This window comes from Oncorhynchus mykiss, chromosome 29 (genome assembly GCF_057628025.1).
Source record: "Oncorhynchus mykiss isolate SJ-2025 chromosome 29, ASM5762802v1, whole genome shotgun sequence".
Taxonomy (NCBI): Eukaryota; Metazoa; Chordata; class Actinopteri; order Salmoniformes; family Salmonidae; genus Oncorhynchus; species Oncorhynchus mykiss.
The window spans coordinates 16,493,294-16,520,698 of record NC_143050.1 but is presented as its reverse complement, the minus strand read 5'-3'; the positions used below and the strand labels follow the sequence as shown (position 1 = coordinate 16,520,698).

Sequence of the window (27,405 nt, the reverse complement as noted above, 5' to 3'; positions counted from 1 at the left end):
AAATATTTCACATGAAAACAAGTATGGCAAGAATAAGTGCATGTTCTAGTCTTGATTATTTGTATGCATATACATAACGTTTTCATACATAGATTTATTCACATAAGTAAATATCTAAAACAGTACATTTTGTCTACCCCTAAAAGCTTGCATCAAATGGTTTGGTTGGGAAATTCGACCTTCCAACTACGTCATCGTTGCGTTCACGTGACCACTAGACTTTAGAGAACGAAGCCCTTTTAGCCTGGAAACTGCGTAATGTCCACATTTTCTCCCACCACAAAATCTTCAACAAAGATAGTTAAAAACAAGTCTTTATTCTTCCCTAAGTGATTTGAAATAACCATTATATTTTTGCTTGATTTATTTGATAAAGGGAATATACTCTCTTATAGAATGTTCTTAGCAACATAACTTCTCATTACATTAAATAATTTAATTCTACATGCAAAGCAATACCTTCAGGATTTACTCAATTCATTCAATCTAATGTGTTTTGTAGAACATGTCAAGATAGAGGCACAATTTATGTTGTATGGTTGCCCCCAGCTGGATAAGAAATGTATTAAGGGAACATTTACGTTCCAAGAACAAGATCTCTCTCTGGGGGAAATTCTTCTGGAATGTAGACATTACTGAAATTGAATGGAAAAAAGCTTGGTTGCTCCCTCACAAATGTTGTATTTCAAATGAAGTAAAACAAATTAACTTAACTATTGCACAAACTATGCCATTGTAATAACTTTTATTAGCATGTTTTGTGATTTAAAAAAAAGGGGAAACTACACGTTTTATGAGTGCGACTCTGTGAAGTTATTTTGGCGCGAGTTAAGTAATTACATGTGTTATCTCATTAATAAGACCCATGTATTTACAATGAAAGATGTAATATATTATTCAAATGAAAACAAGCTACTGAATTAGTTGTTCATTTCTTAATTCTCTCTCGTCCATTTTACATACACAAAAACAAATATTTGAAATCTGTCCCCATACAATCTCTAGAATTAGTCAATGACAAAACAATGTATTCTTACAACTCTATCATAGTTTGATACAATTGTAACCCTGGACCTTTTTCCTGATTATTTTATTTGAGATACTTGCATTTCTGTGAAATTGTTGTCACTGGCAATTCCCTTGTAGTGATTTGTATTTCTTAAAATGCAATACAAATATACATATAATCAAATCAAGAAATTACAGAATGAGTCCAATTCACAATCCAGCGATCTATTGGAGTGAACCAGTGTCAGGATCCACAATATAAATGCATAGTGTTTGTAGACAGTACATAATTTGTAAGAAAAATCCTGCCAGGATTGTGGTTTCCCAGGGAAAATCAGTGGGTGGCCTGACATGACCAAGTTGTTGGAAATCTATCCTGTACAGTCATTTTTTCTAGGAACAAATGTTTTGTTGAATTATTTCTCTTCATTCAAAAGTGTTGATGTTTTTGACTGCATTATTTGATGTTCTCTAGTTTTGCTTTGCCCAGCCCATCATAGGTTTAACCTGCCAGACTAAGCTAAACAGCTAATCCTTTATGCAGACGTTTCGAAGGGGGCACCAGGTGGGCAGGCAGCTCTCCTGGGAGCCCATGGCCCTCCAGCTTGGCCTCAATGAGGTGGATGGCTAGGGCAAACTCCTCATCATCCAGCATGCCATCACAGTCCACATCAGAAAGCCTCCAGATATGGCCAAGTACTGAGTTTGGCAGGTGGGTGCTGACCATCCACTCCTTGGCCTTAGTACCGCTCAGTTTGCCCTCATTTGGACAGAGATTGTAGAATATCTCATCATATTTTTGTTTATCTTTTGTCACCACCCACTCATCATTCTGCATTTCCCTGCTTACTCCACTCTTTGTAACTTGCTCAAAGAGAGACCAAGAAGGTTCTAAGAAGGTTCCATCTGGAATCCCTGGCAGGGAAGCCTTCTTCAGATCCTGTTGATGTAGTAAAGGCATCAGCTTTGCAATGTCATTGGACAGTAACTTGTCCAAGGAAGCCATTAGGCTGGGCTTGAGTGTCTTGAACTTTGTGAAATCTTGACCCATTAGCCGTTCCTGAGAACAGAAAAAAGCAGGAAAGTCATACAAGCATGATTTTGAGTAAGTGATAATCAACTAGTCTGATTTTCTAGAAGTTGTACTGATCCTGAGAGCTTTCTGTTTCCTGTAATAAACACATCAGCAATAACCATTATGAGTAGGGCCCTGTGTTTTGTGCAATCATGTGACATGACTGGATTTTAACCTTTATTTTAAGCTTTTTCATTACATTTTTCCCTTTTGGTACAGCACCATTGTCAGACAATTGCTTAATTTTTTTTGTGGAATTCTTATTTCTGGATGGCTTAAAATACAGGATAAAATATTACTGTGTCACATTATGACTGCACAAAACATAGGACTCTAATTATGAGTTCTTGGTAAATGGAATAGGTAATCCAACCAAATATGCATGCAACAAAATGGGAGGGTAGCAGACCTGCATCTTGGCACAGTCAGGAAAGTCACCAGCTGGTACTCGCTGTTGCTGTTGAATCTTGGAGAAGATGAGAGGAAGCTTATAGATCAGGTTCTGCTTCTTGCTCTCCTTGCAGAAAAGTGTGGGCATCTCCTGCTTGAGATGGTTAATGATATGTGCATGGGCCTAGAGTGAGGAGGACAAAGATGGGAAGCACTTAACCTTTGTTTCAAAAGAGTCGATCATTTTTATAGATTCATGCCTGTGCAAATGCTCTCCAAGTATACACTTATGTTTATTTATAAACAATTATATCAAATGAATATAGACAATAAACGTGCCTCACCCTAACTAGGCGTGCCCTCTTAACTAGGTCATTAAGTTTCCGTACGGCAGCATTTCGAGGCAGGTTCCGGATATCCGCCAAAAGATCCAGTTCCTCAAGCTCCAGCAGTTGACAGTGGTCAGACAACAGACGTGGCTGTGACCAGAGGGAGACGATGTAAACCCGGAGTATTTCAGGTGTTTGAAACACCTTCCCCAGTGACCACATGAGAGCACCATACACTCGCATCAACTGTTGAGAGTCGACCCTGTCTGCTTTATTCAGTACCACACGCAGCTTGTCTTCATAGCCACACAGAGCCCCAAAGGCACGTGTGAGCTCATCAGAGAACTCCAGTTTATGTGCATCAAACAGAAGGATGATGTGGTCCACACGTTCTGCAAACCAGCGCAGCACTGCTGGGAAATCATATCCTAAATTAAGAAAGAATAGCACAGAAGTTGTATGAATCCATTAAAAGAAGTGGAACACTGAAATTGAATAACTATGAATTAGGTCAACATGCATAATCCCAGTGGACCTAAAATATTTAATTTGATTGAGCGGCTGTTAGCAGCTCCACCCTTTGATTAATATCCCCACAGAGTCAAAATAATCTGCACAGTCCTCCCATACAGTAATTTGACATCCTACATTCTGCTTCAAATCAAGACCCACCCTCTCTCTGAGGACCGAGGGTGTCTCAGGGAGAGTTGGGATATCCCCCAAAAACATTTCCAATTCACAAGTGTATTAAACACACAAATATAAGCACTCTCCAAATTATTATTATCGTTTTTTAATCAATATTAGTCTTACAAGTCAAAATTCCAGCAGGATAAGGTATACGCAGAATACATGGACTACTGAAAAGTTTTTCAATTCAAACAATTGATTTGAGATAATATATTAGGACAGTAGGACTTCTCCATCCCCCATTCAATGCATCTTTCTTGCATCTGACCTCGACTCATTCTCCTCTTAGCCGAAGATAAGATGCCTGGTGTGTCAATAATGCTGATACTCTCCAGGACTTGATTTGGCAGCAGGGCACACTGGAATCTTGGGGAAAGAGAAAACAAGAATTTGACTGTCTGCATCAAACTTTGCATGTTTTTCAAACATCACCGAAGAAGCAATATGTGTTGAAATTGAAATTCTAAATAACATTTCCAAACTTGTCCTCTTTGGTAGCACTAAAGTTAATGCAGCTCACTTTTTCATTTCTCATGTCCCCCCTTTCCCTATTCTCAGTTTTCCATCCACTCCTTGATTTGCTTTGTTGGCATGGTTATATTTCCTGTCCCTGCACCCGAATTAAAACATTTATTTTGCCAACAGCCACTAACTTTGCCCTGATGTCCTCTTACCTGTTCAGGAAGGTATTTCCAAAAGAGTTGAGGTGGCGAAAGGGCTTTTTGTGGTCTACTGACAGAGCATTGCCTGGGATCAGTTGTTCTACTTCCCCATGCATGATGGCAGTGAAGCTGTCTGTCGTGGGCTCTGGACCAACACGGCTACCTGGAAAGTCTTGCTCAAGGAGATATCTTTATCACACACAAAGAGATAACCAATATACATACAAATGTCTTTCTTTATACGGTGTATGGCAAATACTGTCTGTGCCATAGGCCCGTGAGCCCTTACAATAGATTAAATAATTTAAGTCACCTGATAAAAGTAGTCTTCCCTGTCGAGTATTGACCCATCACCAGCACCATCGGTTTGTTGTCAAAATCGGCTTCCTCAAAGCTGGGAGAGTGAAAGTGTTGGAAGCCATATTGCTTCTCTATGGGAAGCAGCCTCTTATAGTAAAGATACTTGAGCTCTTTTGTGACTGTGTTGACATCCTCCAGTGTTTCAGAATTTCTGTCCTTCAGCCCCCCACTAGACATGATGGTGGAATAATATAGAACAAAAAGGTACTTGAAGTGTTGATGAGTCTCTTATTCTGCTGTAGAAGAATGTGAAAAGTAGTGACTGCAAAGAATGAGCTGTAAATTGTGAATAGAACACAGTGGTCTGAGCTGCCTGAGCCTATGCTGCCTCGGGGACATGCTCAGAGGGTGGAGATGGGTGTTGACCACAGCTGTTCAAGTGCACCTAACACAGACATATCAATTGGGATTGGGTGGAGGAGTGAAACAAGGCAATTTTCTACTGAGAAGGCGATTAAAAAAAGCTCAGACACACATGGTACCAATAAAAATTGTCAGCCCTGGCCTCCCGAATGGCGCAGAGGTCTAAGGCACTGAATCGCAGTGTTGCTGCGTCATTACAACCTGGGGTTCGATCCCAGGCTGTGTCATTACTGTCCGTGACCGGGAGTCCCATAGGGAGGCGCATCGTGCTCCCATAGGGAGGCGCATCGTGCTCATCGTGCTCTAGAGCCTTCTTATAGTGGGCTGGGTGCCTGCAAGCTGACACCGGTTGTCAGTTGAACAGTGTTTCCTCCGACACATTGGTGCGGCTGGCTTCCGGGTTAAGCGAGCGGGTGTTAAGAGACGCGTTTTGGCGGGTCATGTTTCGGAGGACGCATGACTCAACCTTCCCCTCTCCCTCTACCGTTGGGGAGTTGCAGCGATGAGACAAGATCGTAATCACGGAATTGGAAGAAAAAAAAAAGGGTAAAAAAATGGAATAATGATATTTTATTAAAGTTGGCAGCCCTTGTGCCAAACCAGAAGACTAATAGTATGCCTATGCAATTCATCAGCCAGTCAGGCCAGTTAGTTTGGCAGACTGGTCTCATAGACTATGCCGTAACATAGAAAACATAAATCCGGGACTCAAATTATACTGAACAAAAATATAAAAACATGAATTTAAAAGAGTTACAGTTCATATAAGGAAATCAGTCTATTGAAATAAATAAATGGAGGCCCTAATCTATGGATTTCACATGACTGGGAATGCAGATATGCATCTGTACCTTAAAAAAAATAACAAATAATTTAAGGTTGGGGCGTGGATCAGAAAACCAGTCAGTATCTGGTGTGATCACCATTTGCCTCAAGAAGCGTGACATCTCCTTCGCATAGAGTTGATCAGGCTGTTGATTGTGACCCGTGGAATGTTGTCCCACTCCTCTTCAATGGCTGTGCAAAGTTGTTGGATATTGGCGGGAACTGCAACACGCTGTCGTAACATGCTCAATGAGTGACATGTCTGGTTAATATGCAGGCCATGGAAGAACTGGGAAATGTTCAGCTTCTGGGAATTGTGTACAGATCCTTGATGCATGGGGCCGTGCATTATCATGCTGAAACAGAAGGTGATCGCAACGGAAGAATGGCACGACAAGGAGCCTCGGGAAGTCATATCTCTGTGCATTCAAATTGCCATTGATAAATTGCAATTGTGTTCGTAGCTTATGCCTGCCCATACCATAACCCCACCGCCACCATGGGGCACTCTGTTCACAACATTGACAACAGCAAACTGCTCGTCCACACAACGCCATACATGTGGTCCGTGGTTGTGAGGCTGGTTGGACACACTGCCATATTCTGTAAAAAGACTTGAGGCACCTCATGGTAAAGAAATGAACATTCAATTCTCTGGCAACAGCTCTGGTAGACATTCCTGCAGTCAGCATGGCAATTGCACGCTCCCTCAAAACTTGAGACATCGGTGGCATTATGTTGTTTGACAAAACTGCACCTTTTAGAGTACACCTGTGTAATGATCATGTTGTTTAATCAGCTTCTTGATACGCCACACCTGTCTGTTGGATGGATTATCTTGGCAAAGGAGAAATGCTCACTAACAGGGATGTAAACAAATTTGTACACAAAATTTGAAAGAAATAAGCCTTTTGTGCACATGGAACATTTCTGGGATTTTTTTTTCTGCTCATGAAACATGGGACCAACACTTTACATGTTGGGTTTATATTTTTGTAGTTCAGGAAGTGTCCTGGGCTTTAACTAAGTGGTATTTCCTCTATTGTGTGAGTGTTGATGAAAGTTACATTTGTCTCACTCAGGTGTTGTTTTAAAATAAATGTTATTTAAATACTTTTGTTTGTTTGAAAATTGTTTGAATGTTCTTGAACCATTCCTTTAATGCAACAGTTCTTTACGGATAGTGTTCGAGACATTTCTTACTTCTAAATGAACATCATGCTGCAATTATTGTACAAGCTTCGCTGCTGAACCTGTGTTTTTACTTCATGCAAACCAAGGACAAAGTGCAACAACTCCTCACAACTTTACATATAGGATACATATTATTTGGTATGGTACACATTGAAAGCACTTTACGACGACTTATGATGAAAATTCACAGCTCACATGTAGATATGTGGGCCAGACGCTAGTAGGCCAGACACTTTTTTTACATGTAAAAACAGACAAGTGTGGCTTTGAGCCCAAAAGCTGCATTATTTGTTTGCCTTGTCATTGATTTTTCAACTTTTTACCTAGATGAGTTGAAATCAGCTAAATCTTAAGCAGGAATGGATGGATATTTTCTCTCAGGCCTATGTTGAGTGTACATATCCACAACTCTGTTCTTACTATGATACTGACTACAAGCTCACAACTCCTCCCCTCCCACCCAAGTCTTGCTCTCATAGGACACTAAAGACTGATACAGAGTCTCTCTTGTCTTCTTGGCTCCATTCTTGTCACTGCCCCGTTCTCCATGCACCGTAGACCCTCCCATCAGTTTCTCCACATAGTCACTGTTCTGGTGAAGGAAAAGAATATGATCCAAATGCTGGGGCCCCAGAATGGCCCTGCGTTGAGCAACAGTAGTCTCTCTAGGAGCAAAAGCTCTGTCTGCAGCCACAGCCGTAGTAGGAATAGCCAGAAATGTACGGGCAAGTCTGGCCACGGCAGGGAAGCGATGCTCCTTAGAGTGCCACCAGTGGAGAGGTGACAGGCTACGTTTGCACAAAGGCTCTGCAATGTAGTTCTCCAGCTGTTGGTGGACCTCAGGCATTCGCTCAGTGGGATCCTCTCCTAGCAGTATGTCGTACATGGTTTTGGCCACCGGGCTCACTTGATTATAAGAAGGGGGCTGCAGATGAACGATTGTTGACTGAGAGTTCATCAATCTCATATTAGTCACTCCCCTTTCCCTTCCCTCTTCGCCCTTCTCATCATCACCGCCTTTATCACGCTCTCTGCTTATTTCCTCTGCCTTCATTTGCACTTGAGCAGATAACAGTTCTTTAACCTTGTCGTGCAGCTTACTACGTGCATGTGGGCTGAGGAAGCGCAGCTCCTTAAACCTCGGGTCCAGGAATGAGGAGAGGACGGCAGGGCTGTCCAGTAAGGCCTCCTCTTCACCCAGTCTCCACTGTCGCTCCATTCCTGACTGCACGGTCTCCATGACTCCTCGAGCCACAGGGCAGCTACTCTCTGCGATGTGTTGCCTTAGGACACGGAATACACCATGCAGGCACGGCATAAGGGCGGAGATGGACACATTTATGTCCTCACTCAAAAAGGAGGCAGCGATGCGCATGGTCTTAAGAACTGGCACCAGCTCCTGGAGAAGACGCCACTGGTGGTCCACTAAGTTTGGAGCAGCTTTCTGCTCCTCTAGAACGGAGCTCACCACCCATTTCAGCCCTAGCAGACTTTCACACATGTCGATAGTAGTTGCCCAGTGCCCTGGGTCATCCAGCGCCAGACAAGCACCGGCTTTATTAGCAGCTTCTGCTTTGTGGATCAGAGCGGCAGCAGCAGGTGTGTCATGCTGGAAATGTGAAATAATCCTGCGGGCCTCAGAAAGAGCCTGTCTGACAGGTTCCATCCATAGTCCTTCCTGGATGCAGAGCTTGAGGGCTTCCCCTGCACAGTGTAATGCTACCCAGCTCTCTGGGAGATCCTGAGGTGATTGGCCTGGTCCAGCAATTTGATTTTCTTTCTGAAGTCCCATATTCGCAGTCCCTCTGGCCTTTGAGGTCTTGGGAGTATTGTGCACAACACAGAAAACAGAGCTCTGGGGGAGATGGAAGTCAGAGAGAACTGCCTTTAGGGTGTCACCAAATTGAGTGAACCCACTTCCACAAGCCCTCTCTCTGATAACGGTCATGGGACGGGTCTGCAGCACACAACGGGCCAAGCGCCAGTCTTTGTCAATAAAATGTGCACTTACAGTTAAGAACACCCGGCCGCTTGCTCCCACCTCACAACCTGCTGCTGACCTCCAGTATTCAGTGCAAAGTGATATGCCACGTGGTGCCAGGCCAGACTGAAGACACTGCTGCAGTTGCAGTTTAAGCACATCATAGCGATGCCAAATAATGCTGCCGAGCTGAGAGGGAGATGGCACTGGGTACTGTGGTTCTAAGCAGCTCAATAGAAGACGAAATCCCCTCTCCTCCACCACAGACAGTGGCTGCAAGTCCCTGTACACCACTTCTAATATTAGGTCAGTCAGGAACCCAGTTCGCTTATCATTGGATTCCTTGATACAAGTGCCACTGCGACTGCTATCACCAAAGTGGTTGTTCTCACTGTATAGTAATCCAGTATTTGAATTTGACGGTTCCAAATCTCGGCTGCAGACAGGGTTGGCATTGGCACCGCCTCCTACATCTGGGGGAGCACATGTGATTCGTGAACGTTTGGCCGTCCCTTGTTCAGGAGATAAGTCAGCATCCTGCTGCTCCTCTTTTACAACTACATGCAAATCTGGCTGGAACATGAATGTGTTGGCAGTAGTAGATGTAGTGGAGATGTTGCAGGGGAATCTGGGCTGGGCCATTGGCTGAAGTGATGTAGCTGGAATCGGGGCCAAGGCCACCACTGTGTTATGGAGTACAGGTGGACCATTGTCACGTATATTATGTTTGCGGACAAGGTGCTCCCTCATAGTCGTAGTGCGGTTGTGAAAAGACAACTGTCTCTTGCATATATTACACTCAACATACATCTCATTAAGCTGGATATAGTAATTCCAAACTGTAGACTTGCGTCTATCCAGAACCAGTCCTGGTGGTCCCCGATCCCCCCTTCTCCTCAAATTTGGTCCCAGACTGCTGGACAACGGGTACCCTCGGAAATCCATGTTAGAGTTGTCAGAGATCACTGGAATGCAAGATAAATACACATTTGTTCAATGTTAGGTCAATCTGTGACTAATTGCCATTTAACTACTTTGGCAATAACAACTAATTAAAAAGGGCACAGAAAACATGCACTAATTGTATGATACACCATAATGTATCATGCATATTGATTTCCTTTTCTATCTCAAAACGTGACTAAGGATCTCAAGATGTTCTCCTGACAGAAATATTTTCTCCACCAAAGAGTTAGAGGTCCCTTTGCACCTGCCCTGTCTGTCAGTTCAGACTAGGGTCCATTGATCTTTGATAATGGTATATTTCACCTGAGATGAACGACTATATCCAACTACTAATTATCTCGAGTCCAGAAAAATGTGATTATTATATACATTTCATTTTTTTAAATGTATCACAAATATCGGAACTCCATCTGAATACCTAAATAAAATTACAGCGCCCGTAGATTCAAAATAAGGCCATCTCTATCAAACTAGAGACCTTTGAACGGGAACTGATCAAACACTTTGGGTTACAGTCAAAAGTGCATGCGCTGAGTTAAAAGAGAAACATTCAAATAACCAAATACAATTTCGACCAAATGAATGCATATGATCATGCAAAAATACCTGTGATTTCCGAGTCGGACTCTACATCTTCACTAGGTGTAGCTTTAGTGACAAGAGGATGTTTTTTTCGCAAATGGTATTGCAAGCTTGTTTTGCTGCGGTGGTAGGAAAAGCTCTGTTCGCAATGGAAACAGTAAACTATGCTTTTGTCTGTTAAGATTCCTTTCGCATCCAATTTAAAGCCAAAACTTCCATATAAACTTCCTTTGAGTGGTTTATAGCCTTCCATTGTTAGTAGTAATGGTCAATTATATAGATAACCATTGCTAAAATGTCTCACAAAAGTACCATACTACCATGTGTTTTTATTACTGATCACCTGATTTTACACTTCCGGTTTCAGTGTGACGTGACGCATAGTTAAACATAAATACATTTGACTGAGTTTACTGTTTTCTGCAGTGGACACCACGTACGATTTTCAGAGATCACGAATAATAATTTGTTTTAAAAAGATGGATAATTCCGGGAAAGAGAAGGAGGCTTTGACTCTCATGGCCGAGGCTGATAAAAAGATGAAATCCTCACGAGGATTTGGGACGTTGTTCGGGTAAGCTCAAACTGGCCTAGCCAACCTTTAGTAGCTATCGTTAGCGTGTTTGTTTTGTATTAGCTAACGTTCGCTACTTGTTCCAGATCCCATACATGTATTTTAACAAGAAAGTATGTAGCTGCGAAACAAAATAAAAATTACTAAAATAATAACGTTATGTACAGTGACGATAACGTTAACTAACTAACACCAAATGTTTAGCCACAGTCTACTCAGATTCCCTATTCAACTGTGGTCTACTGACAGTGTTGTCATGTCACTTTGCTGGTTTAGCCAACTCATTTTTGCCTCCCCCAAAATGTGTTGTTGTTGTCATCTTGTTTAAAAACATCTCTGTTCCTTTTCTGTTTCATGAGTTAGTAGTTTAGCATCATCTCTTTCTTTTTTTTTCTCTCTCTTTTTGAATTATCTTTATTCCATACTTAATAGTCAACGTATATATTATTAGGATATTTTTTTTTCCCTATATATTTCTCTAGTTTTTGGAATCAAACGAGGAAATTAGCATCAAAACATTCCTTACATTCCTTTCCTTACAATCAATCTCAAAAGAGGATTTGAGATTGATTGTAAGGAAAGTTAAAATATCGAGAATATCCCATAATTTGCCGCTTTCTTAATCATAAACTTTGTTAGCATCCAATTGGCAACAGATTTTCATGCTACTATTGAAAAATCTGCGTTAAAAACTGTGCATTTTCCAACAGAGATGTTTCCATTAAATTGGACTTGTTGCAGATAAAATACTGTGCGCGATGACGTAGTGCAAATAAAATACATTTTGCAGTTAATTTCCCATGTACGGAATAAAACATACACGTTAAATGGGTTTCCATCGCATTTTCCACTCTACTGATGGATATATCACACATTTTTTTGTTGCTTTATATAGTCTGCTATTGGCAAATGCGCTCTATCCCACAGCGCTATCGATGGTCTTATTCTGGTGACGCTATAATCGATGTTTGGCTGCCATTTGACAAACAGAAATAGTCTCGCTCTTTTGTCCATAATAATAATATCATGTAGGCTACATGTGCACTCTAGCCAACAGTGCTGTTGGTTAGAAACACGTGCCAATACCAGAGTTGGCACACTCGCTATATATCGCTATATTGTTTGCAAACCCATTTAACTTGTATTTTTTATTCAGTACATGGGAATTTAACTGCAAAATATATTTTATGTGCACTACTTCATCACGCACAGACTTGTATACGCAACAAGTCAATTTGATGGGAACATCTCTGTTGGGAAAATGGGCATATTGTTTTTAAACGGATTTTTGAATATTTGCATAAAAATCTGTCTCCAATTGGATGGGAAAAAATATCCGCAACACCTTTTTTTGTCTTGTTCCCTCATTGTCATGACCAACATGTTTTAATAGTGATATGTAGTATAAGGTCTAAATAACATTTTCTGTCTCTTTCTCCAGAGGTTCATCCCGCAAGTATGAGGAAGCCTGTGACATATATGTGAGGGCAGCAAACATGTTCAAAATGGCCAAGAATTGGAGTGGTAAGATTTGGTTAGAATTGAATAGTGGACATTTAGAACTGCAAGGGGTGTGGGGTGTAACCAACATAATATCTTGGTTCATATTTTGTTCCAGCTGCTGGCAACGCATTCTCTCAAGCAGCACACCTTCATCTGCAGATGGACAACAAACTTGATGGAGCCATCAATTTCCTTGATGCAGGCAATGCTTTCAAAAAAGCAGACCCACAGGGTACATCCCGTTTTACTTTACACCCTGAAAAAGATTACTGTTGCATTATCAAGATTATTGGGGTTATGGGACAGACATGCATAAATGTTATTCTATTCTCAAGGGTTGAAAAATGTATGCCACTGTATATGCCCTATTATAATGTAACTGGGTTTCTAATTGAATGTACTTTTTATCTCCACAGAAGCCGTCAACTGCCTGAACCAAGCCATTGAAATTTACACAGACATGGTGAGAAGCTAGGAGTATTTCTGCACTCACTACACAGTGTAATAATAAAGAAGTACATCTCAAGCCTGCTCAATGATAGACATTTGTGCCTAGTGTTCAGGAGCACTAGTTGTATGGTGTGTTGATTATTATTTCACTTCTTCTTGTCTGCAGGGCCGTTTCACCATCGCAGCCAAACACCACATATCTATTGCTGAGATCTACGAGAGTGAGCTATTAGATGTTGATAAGGCCAGTCACTCATAAGAGCCTAATAGCCTGTAATGTATTTTATATATATTTTTTAAATTTATTTAACCTTTATTTAACTAGACAAGTCAATAAGAACAAATTCTTATTTTCAATGACAGCCCACACCGGCCAAACCCGGATGACACAGGTCAGCGCACAATTGGCCCAATGGGACTCCCAGTCACGGCCGGTTGTGATATAGCCTGGATGTACTGTTTTCATAGATCTTTCGCACATATTTCAGCCTTTGATATCATTGAGAGGCCAGGGAAAGTAAATGTGATTTTTTTAAATATATTTTTTTATCCACAGGCCATTTGTCACTATGAACAGGCAGCAGATTACTACAAAGGGGAAGAGTCAAAGAGGTATTTTAACCTTCTTGCATAATCCCTTATGGGATTTACTGGTGTATTCCATCCCAATTTTCATACCTTTCTCTTGGTGTTGTGTAAATGTCTTTTGAACTGATGATCTACTTGCCAATCTAATTGTAGTGCTGCAAATAAATGCCTTCTGAAAGTTGCCACCTACACTGCCCAACTGGAACAGTACCAGAAAGCCATTGACATTTATGAACAGGTGTGTATTAACTCATGTACATTGCATTCAGAAAGTATTCAGACCCCTTGACTTTTTTTCCCACATTTTGTTACGTTACAGACTTATCTGAAAACGTATTGAATTGTTTTTCCCCCTCATCAATCTACACACCATACCCCATAATAACAAAGTGAAAACAGGTTTTTAGAAATACTTTATTTACATAAGTATTCAGACCCTTTGCTATGAGACTTGAAATTGAGCTCGGGTGCATCCTGTTTCCATTAAGCATCCTTGAGATGTTTCAACAACCTGAATGGAGTCCACCTGTGGTAAATGCAATTGATTGGTCATGATTTGGAAAGGCACACACCTGTCTATGTAAAGTCCCACAGTTGACATTGCATGTCAGAGCAAAGACCAAGCCATGAGGTCAAATAATTTGTCTGTAGAGCTCTGAGAGAGGATTGTGTCGTGGCACAGATCTGGAGAAGGGTAGCAAAATATTTCTGCAGTATTGAACGCCCCCAAGAACACAGTGGCTCATCATTCTTAAATGGAAGAAGTTTGTAACCACCAGGAATCTCCCTAGAGCTGGCCGCCCGGGAAAACTGAGCAATTGTGGGAGAATGGTCTTGGTCTGACAGAGCTCCAGAGTTCCTCTGTGGAGATGGGAGAACCTTCCAGAAGGACAACCATCTCTGCACTACTCCACCTTTATGGTAGTGGCCAGACGGAAACCACTCCTCAGTAAAAGGCACATGACAGTCCGCTTGGAGTTTGCCAAAAGGCACCTAAAGGACACTCACCATGAGAAACAAGATCAAATCAAATTGTATTTGTTATATGCGGTGAATACAACCTTACCGTGAAATGCTTACTTACAAGCCCTTAACCAACAATGCAGTTCAAGAAATAGAGTTAAGAAAATACTTACTAAATAAACTAAAGTTAATTTTTAAAAATAAATAAAAATAAAGTAGCACAAGAAAATTACATAACAATATTGAGGCTATATGCGGGGGTACAATTTAGTTGAGGTAATTGTAAAGTGACTATACATAGATAATAAACAGTGAGTAGCAGCAGTGTAAAAACAAAGAGGAGGGGTCTCAATGTAAATAGTCTGGGTGGCCATTTGATTGAATTGTTCAGCAGTCTTATGGCTTGGGGGTAGAAGCTGTTAAGGAGCCTTTTGGTCCTAAACTTGGCTCTCCGGTAGCAGAGAGAAGAGTCTGACTGGTGACTGGAGTCTTTGACAATATTTTGGGCCTTCCTCTGACACCGCCTAGTATATAGGTCCTGGATGTCAGGAATCTTGGCCCCAATGATTTACTGGGCTGTACCTACTACCCTCTAGCGCCTTACGGTCAGATGCCGAGAAGTTGCCATACAGGCGGTGATAGAAATGGACAGGATGCTCTCGATGGTGCAGCTGTAGAACTTTTTGAGGATCTGGGCACCCATGCAAAATCTTTTCAGTCTCCTGAGGGAGAAAAGGTGTTGTCGTGCCCTCTTCACGACTGTCTTGGTGTGTTTGGACCATGATAGTTCATTGGTGATGTGGACACTAAGGAACTTGAAATTCTCGACCCGCTCCACTTCAGCCCTGTCGATGTTAATGGGGGCTTGTTCGGCCCTCCTTTTCCACGTTCAGCTCCTTTATCTTGCTCACATTGAGGGAGAGGTTGTCTTGGCACCAGACTGCCAGGTCTGACTTCCTCCCTATAGGCTGTCTCATCATTGTTGGTGATCAGGCACTGTTGTGTCGTCAGCAAACTTAATGATGGTGTTGGAGTCGTGCTTGGCCACACAGTCGTGGGTGAACAGGGTGTACAGGAGGGGACTAAGCACCCACCCCTGAGGGGCCCCATTGTTGAGGATTAGTGTGGCAGATGTGTTGTTGCCTACCCTTACCACCTGGGGGCAGCCCATCAGGAAGTCCAGGATCCAGTTGCAGAGGGAGGTGCTTAGTCCCAGGGTCCTTTGCTTAATGATGATCTATCTTTGTGGGCACAATGGTGTTGAGCTGTAGTCAATGAAAAGCATTCTCACATGGGTGTTCCTTTTGTGCAGGTGGGAAAGGGCAGTGTGAAGTGCAATAGAGATGGCATCTGTGGATCTGTTAGGGCAGTATGTGAATTGGAGTGGGTCTAGTGTTTCCAGCATGATGGTGTTGATGTGAGCCATGACCAGCCTTTCAAAGCACTTCATGGCTACCGACTTGAGTGCTACTGGCGGTAATAATTTAAGCAGGTTACCTTCGCTTTCTTGGTTACAGGGATTATGGTGGTCTGTTTGAAACATGTAGGTATTACAGACTTAGACAGGGAGAGGTTGAAAATGTCAGTGAGGAAACTTGCCAGTTGGTCCACGCATGCTTTGAGTACACATCCTGGTAATCCATCTGGGCCTCGGCTTTGTGAATGATGACCTGTTTAAAGGTCTTACTCACATCGGCCACGGAGAGCGTGATTACACAGTCTTCTGGAACATCTGGTGCTCTCATGCATGCCTCAGTGTTGCTTGCCTCGAAGCGAGCAAAACAAGGCATTTGGCTTGTCTGGTAGGCTCGCAGCACTGGGCAGCTCGCTGCTGGGTTTCCCTTTGTAGTCCGTAATATTTTTCAAGCCCTGCCACATCCGATGAGAGTCAGAGCCATTATAGTAGGATTCAATCTTAGTCCTGTGTTGACACTTTGCCTGTTTGATGGTTCGTCTGAGGGTATTTTGGGATTTCTTTATAAGCGTCCGGATTAGTGTCCCGCTCCTTGAAAGCGGCAGCTCTAGTCTTCAGCTCGGTGCGGATGTTGTCTGTAATCCATTAATTCTGGTTGGGACATGTATGTAGTACTGTGTGGACGACGTCGATGCACTTATTGACGAAGCTGGTGACTGAGGTGGTATATTCCTCAATGCCATTGGATGAATCCTGGAACATATTCCCGTCTGTGCTAGCAAAACAGTCCTGTGGCGTAGAATCCGCATCATCCGACCACTTCCATTTTTGAGTGAGTCACTGGTAATTTCTGCTTTAGTTTTTGCTCGTAAGCAGGAATCAGGAGGATAGGATTATGGTCAGATTTGCCAAATGGAGGGCAAGGGAGAGCTTTGTATGTGTCTATTTGTATAGTAAAGGTGTTCTAGAGTTTTTTTTCCCTCTGGCTGCACATGTGACATGCTGGTAGAAATGGGGTAAAACGGATTTAAGTTTCCTGCATTAAAGTCCCCGGCCGCTAGGAGCGCCACTTCTGGATGAGCATTTTCTTGTTTGCTTATTGCCTTATACAGCTCGTTGAGTGCGGTCTTAGTGCCACCATCGGTTTGTGGTGGTTAAGATGGCTACGAATAATATAGATAAGAACTCTCTTGGTAGATGGTGTGGTCTACAACTTATCATGATGTATTTTTCAATCAAGGGATTTTCTTTATTTGACTATTTTCTACATTGTAGAATAATTGTGAAGACATCAAAAATATGAAATAACACATATGGAATCATGTTGTAACTAAAAAAAAAGTGTTCATCAAATCATTTTGATATTCTTTAAATAGCCACCCTTTGCCTTGATGACAGCTTTGCACACTCTTGGCATTTCTCTCAACCAGCTTCATGAGGTAGCCACCTGGAATGCATTTCAAATAACAGGTGTGCCTTCTTAAAAGTTCATTTGTGGAATTGCTTTCCTTCTTAATGAGTCTGAGCCAATCAGTTGTGTTGTGACAAGGTAGGGTGGTATACAGAAGATAGTCCTATTTGGTAAAATACCAGGTCCATATTATGGCAAGAACATCTCAAATAAGCGAAGAGAAACGACAGTCCATCATTCCTTTGAAAGTTTCTTCAAGTGCAGTCGCAAAAACTATCAAGCGCTATGATGAAACTGGCTCTCATGAGGACTGCCACAGGAATGGAAGACCCAGAGTTACCTCTGCTGCAGAGGATAAGTTCGTTGGAGTTACCAGCCTCAGAAATTGCAGCCCAAATAAATGCTTCAGAGTTCAAGTAACAGACACAGCTCAACATCAACTATTCATAGGAGACTGTGTGAATTAGGCCTTCATGGTCGAATTACTGCAAAGAAACCACTACTAAAGAACACCAATAAGAAGGAAAGACTTGCTTGGGCCAAGTATTACGAGCAATGGACATTTAGACTGGTGGAAATTTGTCCTTTTGGTCTAGAGTCCAAATTGGAGATTTTTGGTTCCAACCGCTGTGTCTTTGTGAGACGGTGTGGGTGAACGAATGATCTCCGCATGTGTGGTTCCCAACCTTAAGCATGGAGGAGGAGGTGGTGTTATGGTGTGGGGGTGCTTTGCTGGTGACACGGTCTGTGATTTATTTAGAATTCAAGGCACGCTTAACCAGCATGGCTACCACATCATTTTGCAGCGACACGCCATCCGGTTTGGGCTTAGTGGTACTATCATTAATTTTTCAACAAGACAATGACCCAACTCACCTCCAGGCTGTGTAAGGGCTATTTTACCAAGAAGGAGAGTGATGGAGTGCTGCATCAGATGACCTGGCCTCCACAATTCCCTGACCTCAACCAAATTGAGATGCTTTGGAATGAGTCGGACTGCAGAGTTAAGGAAAAGCAGCCAACAAGTGCTCAGCATTTGTGGGAACTCCAAAACTGTTGGAAAAGTATTCCAGGTGAAGCTTGTTGAGAGAATGCCAAGAGTGTGTAAGGGTGGCTATTTGAAGAATCTCAAATATAAAATATATTTTAATTTAACACTTCCTTTTGGTTACTACCTGATTTCATAGTTTCGATGTCTTCACAATTATTCCACATTTGTAGAAAATAGTAAAAATAAAGAAAAAAACATGAATGAGTAGGTGTTGTAAAACTTTTGACTGGTAGCGTATAAGCTCTGTCCTGACGATGTCGTTGTTCAGCCACGTCTCGGTGAAACTTCATATTTTACTTTTATGTAATGTCCGGTTGGTAGGATAGTCTTAATTGTAGATCGGCCAGTTTGTTTTCCAATGATGGCACGTTGGCCAATAATACGGAGGGAAGTGGTGGTTTAACCACTCGTCTGTGAATTCTTACAAGGCACCCTGCCCTCCTCCCCCTTTTCCTCTATCTTTTCTTCACGCTGATGATGGGAATTTGGGCCTTGTCTTGACAAGAAAATTATCTTTGTCCAGTTCGAGGTGAGTAATGGCTGTTCTGATGACTAGAAGCTCTTTTCGGTCATAATAGATGGCAGCATCAACATTATGTACAAAATGAGTTACAAACAATGTGAAAATACAGAAATAGCCCATTTTGGTTAGGAGCCCGTAAAATGCAAAGGCTGTAACGTAACAAAATGTGGAAAAAGTCAAGGGGTCGGAATACTTTCCGAATGCACTGTAAATTATGGTGATTTAAGTCACCAATTAACTTAGTGGGCTTTCCCAATTACCTCATTATAAGTTTGTTTTGTGTAATTCCTAGATCGGAACATATGCAATGGACAGCGTCCTGTTGAAGTATGGCGCTAAAGACCACTTCTTCAAAGCAGCTCTTTGTCACTTCTGTGTGGACATGCTTAATGCAAGGGTGAGCTTTTTATTTCTGTATACCTACATGACACAGCCTCTATGTACTAGTTTTGACCCTGTTCATATCTCTTTTCTACCAACAGCTGTCTGTACAGAGATATGAGGATATGTTTCCAGCCTTCTCAGACGCTAGAGAGTGCAAACTGGTTAAGGTAAGTCTATTGTGTTTCAAAGTTAAACAGCCATTTAAATCGCTTTTTATCTGAGTGGATACTGAATATAACATTTCTGGTTATTAGTAGAAACCTAAAATAAAACATGGCATTTCCTGAGTGTTGTATTGTCTACAATACATGTCTTATGCTTATTTTAACAGAAACTTCTAGATGCATATGAGGAGCAGGATGTTGACGCATTCACTGATGCAGTAGGTTTTTCTTTTACTTGCCATTCCCATGATAACTGATTTATGTTTGTCTATTAAACCATTTCTACTTCTCTTAACAGGTGAAGGACTTTGACTCCATCTCAAGATTGGATCAGTGGAACACTACTATGTTACTTAGGATAAAGAAACAAATACAGGATGACGAGAGCGACCTTCGCTAATCCCCTCCCCTCTACTAATCATCATCATCTCCCTCACTACTCCTGGAACTTTATCACATCACATTCCTGAATAACTTACCAATCTTACATTTTTCTCTCCGAGTGGTTTCATCCTTTAATCACCAGGCATTGAACCCTTTAGTGTTTCATAACTGTCTATCCACTTATCAATCTGTGTGACGTGTTGTCAAGCAATATGGGTCCTGGCCCAGACCCCCCAAAAACTACTGGCTAAAACCTGTGTAGAATAGCACCAGGTAGATAAAGGTGTAGCCTACTGTACTAGCTAGCCCATCAAATGAGGTGGATAATAACTTTGTAGTTTATTTCTGTTGTGTTGTTTTCTGTAATAGTACCTCCACACAACTGTCTTAAGTGTTAATGGTTTTAGGTAATTTCTGACCTGGACATTTCCAGAGGCAACAGTATATTCTACTAGAACATACAGTATATGTCTTAAATTGGTTAGTTCATTAAAAATAGTGTTTGTCATTGAGGCTTCTACTTTGAAATATATTGGTCATTGCTCAATTATGCTGCTGTTGTGTTACCCAGTAGCAAAGTCTCATCAACCAAAAATGTGTTAGTTGCTATCTTATATTGAATTAAGACTTTGGAAGAGATGGAACACGTGTTTTTAACTCTGAGTATAATTATTTCAGTGGGTCTACTAGCAGCCATTCCTCTTTTAATCATTATTATCATCACTGTGAACATTTAGAATTTTGTTTAATTATTATACTGTAGATACTATTTTTGTTGTCATTCCAAAGGAGATCTCTTAATTCTTCCGCAGGAAGCTGGATTACCTCAGTGCTATTTGCAGAACTAGGATGATTCCATGGATTAACCTGTATTATCCCATGTTTCTTCTGGCTTATCTTCTGTTATCTTCTGGCTTGATTAATAACAGGTAACATGTTGTACATTAATGTATTACTCAAACAGCTGTATTACACAGCTACAGATGACTGTGATTGAAGGATGTACAAGTTTGCAGTGAAACAAAAGCAGTTCTTTATCCATATAATTGTCTGCCTCATTTGATCTACAGAATGGATTTTAACCTAATTCACTGGGATGGCAGATTAATCAAATATGAATTAGATTAATTTTAAAAATGATGTATTTTTCTTATTCTCTGTAGTTTCTGTCATGCTCATTTATGGTTAGAGCTATCTTATTGAAGGAACACCCCACACATTCTGACAGGTCTTATCATTGAGGTAATGAGTTCCTTGTCTGCTTCATATTGAAATTAATAAACAGTGGAGTCTGCCATGCCAACACATCTGACTACGCTCTGATGTCCAAGAAAGATTATTCAACAAAAAGATGTGACTTAAATGCACAATTTTCTCAGTTCATCTTCAAAAACAGCTTTGTGATTGTAAAAAAAAAAGAGGCACGGGACATTGCTCTGCGAATTGTTTAATTTGTGCTTTCTTGACAAATTATGGCTTTAGTCAACATTCAATTTTGTAATGTAGTGTCTGTTTCCTACAAAGTCTTCCTCAATCATCATCCTCCTCTTCATCTCCACCCAGGCCCTCTGTCTCATCTTGGTTAGCCTTCTGCTCCTCCATGGCTGCTTTCAGGGCCTGCTCTTCCTCCAGACTGGGGTCCAGGGCCTCTGTAATCTCTGGCCCGCTGGTGTATTCTCGCTGGGGCATTGTTGGAAAAGTTGGGGTGTAGGCTTCCCCTGCAAATTTTAAGCCCCAGCCAAGGTATATGTTCTCAAACTTCCTAAATTCGGAAACAACAAAAACATTTGATTGGGGATGTTGTCTATGCCACAGTTACAACAACATATAACAAAACATTCCCTGAATAACATTCAGAAAATAAAGAACCCAAACTTACTTTCCACTGGCATAAGCATAAGCCCCTGGCCAGAGGTTGGAGCGTAGCACTGCAATAGCAAACTGAGAGATGAGGGTGGAGGACATCTTGGAGCTCCAGGGAGGGGTGGTGGTAATCTCTGAAATGCACATACAAGCAAACAGTCAAAATTGGTTTAATACATAAAATGTTTTATAACAGACAGCATGCTACCAGAATCGAGTGAAAATGTCTCTTCACCTTATCCTAGGCCAACACAGACTAGAATATACTGACCTGCATCCTCAGAGAGTGGTGTGAGGAGGGGTGGGCCCACCTCTGGCTCAGGCTCATCAGCCTCCTCCTTCACCTCTTCATCTGCTTCCTCCTCAAAGTCATCCTCAGGCTTCTCAGCCAGGTTCACCCACACACAGCGACCCTATGAGAGGCCATATGATCATTTACAGGGCAAAAAAAAAATGGTCTGGAGCATACCTGAAAATGGCTGATCAAAATCATGCAGAAAAAAATGAATGTTTTTGAGTCAGAGTTACCTGTTGGAGAATGTGCTGGACATGGTGCACCCAGGTGGATAGAGATTCTGCCATTTCAGGAACAGGAATACCCTCAAAGTCAGGATTCTCTTCAAAGCTGTCCCGGGCTCCCTCCTCTTCCTCCTCACCTTCCTCCTCTTCAAACTGGTAGAACCCGAGGGGACTGACCTGTGTGCCGGCAGAGATGCGAGCAATTTGGGCTCGCAAATAGTTAGCCTCATTGCCAGGGAAAGGAGCTGACAATGGGGGCATCCAGTCTCCCTGTGAAGAATTTGCGGATGTGGCGCGCAGCTGTAATCTGGGTAGGAGTGACAGTGGGCAGCCTCATCCAGCGAAGGCCAGACTCTCTGCACACAAAGTAAGTGAATTTGTTCACACCTGTGCGGTTGTACTCCTTTGGCACCACAGGTGGCGGCTTGAAAGTGGATCTTGGGAGTGTATCAATCTAAAAAGCAAAGTCATTATACATTTTTCATAAAAGAAGAAACGTAATATGAAAGCAACATAGACAGGTTTTTTCAGTAACTCACTACTTCCACCACCTCAGCTTCCTCATCATCATTCCGAGGTTCTCCTTCTGCGTCTTCCGCTGTTTCCTCATTAATCCCTTCCTCCTCATCTCTGTACTCACCCTCAGCAACAAGATAGTTGCCCTCAGTGCCCAGGATTTTACCCCAGAGTCGGCAGCGTGCTAGTGGTTGGGAATTTACCAACTGCTTGAGTGCCAGGAAAACCCTCAGCGTCTCCTCTCTGCCCAGTCCCACTCCAGCCTGCTCCAGTAAGAAGCCAACTTCACTCACATTGGGGAGCGGTGTTTCTACCTAATGAGACATAGGCACATTGAAATAATTATTGATCACACTATACAACTTGCTCATCCAATCCCCAGATCAGTCTTTGGTAAAGTGAATGGACCACTATCTTATTTGTTTTCTTACCAGTGACCTGATTTTGTAAAAGAAAATGAGGGGTGTCACTGCGCAGAAATATATAAAAAACATTGGAATGGAACTATATTTTACTATCAATTTTCACTATAGCACTTATCAGGGCCGGTTCTTGCCGTTCTGCCAGACCAATGTTGCCCGAAACCTGGAATAGTCCCTTTAAGCAAAATGAAAGGTGAAAATATATTTTCTGTATGTTTAAAATACATATTTTCCAGGACGTTGAAAAGGCATCTTTTTCGGACGTTGAAAAATAAGTATTTTCCGGATGTTGGAATCAGGTTCGTTTTGGGTTCTGAATGAAAGTTAAAAATACTTATTTTCCGGATGTTGAAAAACGCATTTTCCTGACGTTGAAAATATGTATTTTCCGGATGTTTAAATCAGGCAAATGTTTGGTTCTGAATGCAAGTTGAAAATAAGTAATTTATAGACATCTGTTTGGGCCAAATCAAGGCTGGTCCAGCCTGGACAATTTAATTTTATGAATGCCCATCCATGTGGTATAGGCTCAGCGTTTGTAAAACAGGCCATTACATCGGCTTTATTAGTCCTGATTCCTGTGACAAATCAATTTGGCTATTTAAGCTCTGAATATCTGCTACCAAACGTTATAAGGAGTTATAGTGAGCCTATTCGCGAGAAATGCAGAATAATTGTATTTTTCGTTATGATCAGCTTGTCAAGAATGTATGGATACAAACAGGAAACCACACTGATCGTGACAATGGGGTGAAACTCAAGGACAACAGTTGTCATTGTCCATTCCATATTGTCCATTTTACTTTGACCTGTGCTGTTTTTAGGGTATGTTGTTTGTTAAAATGACATCGCTTTTTTTATTTGATTGAGTGCCATTTAGGTTAGGCTATTTGATCTGAAAAACCTGCATGATGTAAAAAGTGTCTCATAACATTGTCATACATTTTTATCTCCAGCATGTAGGCTAATGAAAATGTCACAAACTATTTCTACCATATCTTATATCTGCTACATGATTTATGTTAGATTTTTGACGGAACGTTGGTGGAGCGCTGCAGCGATGCATCTCTCCAACAGCACCCTGGAGAGGCGCGCTGGGAATGGACAAGCGGTCACGGCTTGTCACAGGGCGACATCAGCGCACACCTAAAAAGCCCATATGCCACTGTTTGAGAGAAATTGTAATTATTTTTTGACAGAATTATGTGAGTTTTTTTGTGTTGTTGTTGGTGGTGCATATCGGCTAGTTTAGCTCATAAAATGCCACCCTCATCAATATGCCACCATAGGCGGCTGCCCGTGCCCAATGAGCGGACCGGCAGTGAGTACTTTCAAGTAACGTAAACTCACCCCATTCAGTTCAAATGTGCGCAACCGCAACATTCAAACGAGGCAACAAAGAAACTAATGGGATTGTAGCGACTGTGTTGACGTCAAAATCGGGGGTGTGAACTAGGTTTCTATTCAAGAGTTGATCGACATGGTAATGGCTCTATAGTATTGGAGAAAAGTTGAAAAAACGGACTCTCCGTTACATCGGGACGTGTCATGTCGTAACGTACAGTACGCATAAAGCAACTATTTCTGTCTTACAATCTCTCTCCACGAGGTGTAGCACTTCTATCACCCTTTAAAAACAAGAAACTGACAGTGACGGGGGTATACCTAGTCATTTTTTTCGTTATCATTGCATGCGATCATCATTCTCAAAGCCGCTGTTTACTTCTAAGATCACTTTAGCACCGCCCTAAAACCCGATTCAAATTCGACACAAACCTTCAAATAGGTATGTAACGACACATTATATAAACTCTTTATAGTGTTTTATTTACATTTTAGAGGCGATAAGTTGGGCAGATCGAGTGAAAAAAAGCTATTTTCCCACACATCTCTCCTTCTCACCATCACGCATTAGTCCCCCCCCCCCCCCCCCCCCCCCCCAAAAAAAAAAAATGACCCGACGGGGCTCATTGCCTGCTTGAATTATGCAGAAAGGGGCAACGTTTAGGTCATGTAATTGATTTTGTTGGAAAGGGGAGAAATTGTGCTTTACAATGGTATTGACATTACAGTTGATCTGGAAGTATTACGTTTTTGGGGCGCTAAAATAAGGGCAATTGTACGGACCAAGGCGATGTACGAGTTTACGTTACTTGTATTAATTATAACACAAAAATGTATTACCCCTCCATCGTTTTATTAACCTTAGCCTATTTAGTAATTTTTTAATTACCCACGTTTGGTAGCCTATGCTGTTGGACGCACTTTCTGACCATGGGCATGGTTGATCATGCGGTGGTTACAATGTATCACTAACCAAACGTTCTCATAGAAGGTCGGCTGCAAAGCCGCTGGAGCAAACGAGTTGGGTACAGGGATATACAGCATTTTTACATGCGAATATAGCGTTTTATTATTGATAGGCTGGCTATATCAGCCTCAATTTAACTTCAGTTGCTTTTTTCTTTCTGAGGACTAACCAGGGACATTTCCGGGGACAGGACACCTAAATCGGGGTCGTCACTGGTTACCACAGCCACAAAGAGTTATTTCTAAAATGTATCTTAAAATCTCATGTTAAACCTAACCCCACTGCTAACCTTATGCCTAACCATAACCTTAAATTAAGACCAAAAATTACATTTTTTTCCCTCAATTAATTTTGTACAATATAGACATTTTGGCTGTGGTAAATAGTTCCAAAATCATTGCCATTATTATGGAGTTGGTCCTCTCCTTTGTAGCTATAAAAGCCCCCACTCTTCTGGGAAGGCTTTCCACTAGATGTTGGAACATTGCTGAGGGAACTTGCTTCCATTCAGCCACAAGAGCATTAGTGAGGTCTGGCTCGCAGTCTGCATTCCAATTCATCCCAAAGGTGTTTGATGGGGTTGAGGTCAGGGCTATGTGCAGGCCAGTCAAGTTCTTCCACACCGATCTCGACAAACCATTTCTATATGGACCTTGCTTTGTGCATGGGGGCATTGTCATGCTGAAATAGGAAAGGGCCTTCCCCAAACTGTTGCCACAAAGTTGGAAGCACAGAATCGTCTAGAATGCCAATGTATGCTGTAGCGTTAAGATTTCCCTTCACTGGAACTAAGGGGCCTAACCTGAACCATGAAAAACATTCCCAGAACATTATTCCTCCTCCAACAAACTTCACAGTTGGCACTATGCATTCAGGCAGGTAGCGTTCTCCTGGAATCCTCCAAATTCATCCATAGACTCTCAGATGGTGAAGCGTGACTCATCACTCCAGAGAACATGTTTCCACTGCTCCAGAGATTGCATGGCTGTGTGCTCAAATCCATACACCTGTCTGCAATGGGTGTGGCTGAAATAGCTGAATGCACTAATTTGAAGGGGTGTCCACATACTTTTTGTATATATTGTGTGTTTGTTTTTCAACAGGTCATTCAGTACTGCAGCGTTTCCGTTCAATTGAACGCTCTATTACATTTCTGCTACTGAACGTAGCCCTGGCCACCTTACCTCTTGGTCACCATCATCACCCCCTCCCCGTGAAAACAGCAACATCTGCTGCTCAGCCAGGAGCTGTGCAGCAGGCGACGGAGGTATGTCTCTCAATGTGCTCTGCTTGTCCAGCAGCAATCCCCGCTTCACCTCATGGCTCATGTCTTCAATTACGTCAACCACATTTTCTGGGCGCTCATCCATCACCTTGGTCAGTACCCGTGCAAAATGGTCATAGCTGGAAAGGTTAGAGAAGAGTGTCATACTTTACTTACACGCTAGCATCACCCATCCACCCTGGCACTCATACAAATACTCACAGGTTGAGGTTACTTTGTGTACTATTTTTTAGCATAAATGCCTTGAAGCAGATCGATGTCTGCTCCCTTTGATTGTTCAGTGGTGCTCCCTCTGACTCCATATTTCTTTCGTTCCCAACAACACAACAGAAAACGGTCCTGTTGTGAAAACTCGCTAACACCCAGTACGCCACAGTGTCGCGGTTAAGTTTAGATTGTTTATCATGCGTCAAAATCAAAACTTTTCCAAAACATTAAAAAGGCCAATATCAACAGATAGCTTTTGAAAGTTGCTATCCAAGTTCCTTACCAGAAAGTCCACGTTACCAGCGGCCTGTTTCTAGGGTAAACAATACTGTTGCTGTGGTACTTCACGCATAGAATGTCCACCAGTCGCAGCATATCCTCCACTCCTAACAGTCTTTAAAAATGTAATGACATGCAGGATCTTGCTGCAGGTTGTCTCAATCGAAGC

General features: G+C 41.9%; 4 protein-coding genes across 8 annotated transcripts; 1 reads left to right on the top strand and 3 right to left on the bottom strand.

Annotated features, from left to right (window-relative positions):
• Nucleotides 1–298: 298 nt before the first annotated feature.
• On the bottom strand, nucleotides 299–5,338 carry ehd2a (EH domain containing 2a). The gene is made up of 6 exons (XM_036967487.2): nucleotides 4,468–5,338; nucleotides 4,167–4,343; nucleotides 3,761–3,858; nucleotides 2,818–3,230; nucleotides 2,493–2,657; nucleotides 299–2,068 (listed from the first exon to the last, which is right to left on the bottom strand). The coding sequence occupies exons 1-6, from the start codon at nucleotides 4,689–4,691 to the stop codon at nucleotides 1,529–1,531; spliced, it is 1,617 nt and encodes a 538-aa protein (XP_036823382.2). The 5' UTR covers nucleotides 4,692–5,338; the 3' UTR covers nucleotides 299–1,528.
• A 1,478-nt stretch (nucleotides 5,339–6,816) lies between these two features.
• zbed4l2 (zinc finger BED-type containing 4-like 2) lies at nucleotides 6,817–10,795 on the bottom strand. The gene is made up of 2 exons (XM_021591318.3): nucleotides 10,450–10,795; nucleotides 6,817–9,842 (listed from the first exon to the last, which is right to left on the bottom strand). Exons 1-2 carry the CDS (start codon nucleotides 10,676–10,678, stop codon nucleotides 7,336–7,338), a joined length of 2,736 nt encoding a protein of 911 aa, XP_021446993.2. The 5' UTR covers nucleotides 10,679–10,795; the 3' UTR covers nucleotides 6,817–7,335.
• Nucleotides 10,784–21,139, top strand: napaa (N-ethylmaleimide-sensitive factor attachment protein, alpha a). 5 transcript variants are annotated; one of them, XM_090226661.1, is made up of 12 exons: nucleotides 10,859–10,999; nucleotides 12,441–12,523; nucleotides 12,618–12,734; nucleotides 12,919–12,965; nucleotides 13,119–13,225; nucleotides 13,316–13,344; nucleotides 13,509–13,564; nucleotides 13,694–13,778; nucleotides 19,195–19,299; nucleotides 19,385–19,453; nucleotides 19,618–19,668; nucleotides 19,749–21,139. In XM_090226661.1, the coding sequence occupies exons 5-12, from the start codon at nucleotides 13,186–13,188 to the stop codon at nucleotides 19,848–19,850; spliced, it is 537 nt and encodes a 178-aa protein (XP_090082787.1). In that variant the 5' UTR covers nucleotides 10,859–10,999; nucleotides 12,441–12,523; nucleotides 12,618–12,734; nucleotides 12,919–12,965; nucleotides 13,119–13,185; the 3' UTR covers nucleotides 19,851–21,139. The 5 variants fall into 5 exon arrangements, 4 of the variants coding, with proteins under 4 accessions (XP_021446995.2, XP_090082787.1, XP_036823083.1 ...); XR_016493245.1 differs by having other exon boundaries at nucleotides 10,865–10,999; nucleotides 13,119–13,173; nucleotides 13,316–13,405; XM_036967188.2 differs by having other exon boundaries at nucleotides 10,865–10,999; nucleotides 13,119–13,173.
• Nucleotides 21,140–21,265: 126 nt separating this feature from the next.
• On the bottom strand, nucleotides 21,266–27,298 carry rsph4a (radial spoke head component 4A). Its single transcript, XM_090226659.1, is given in 8 exon segments — nucleotides 21,266–21,596; nucleotides 21,714–21,831; nucleotides 21,969–22,110; nucleotides 22,226–22,460; nucleotides 22,462–22,670; nucleotides 22,756–23,046; nucleotides 26,650–26,869; nucleotides 26,952–27,298. Coding segments are annotated over 8 exon segments (1,548 nt in total). The 5' UTR covers nucleotides 27,053–27,298; the 3' UTR covers nucleotides 21,266–21,364.
• Nucleotides 27,299–27,405: the final 107 nt, after the last annotated feature.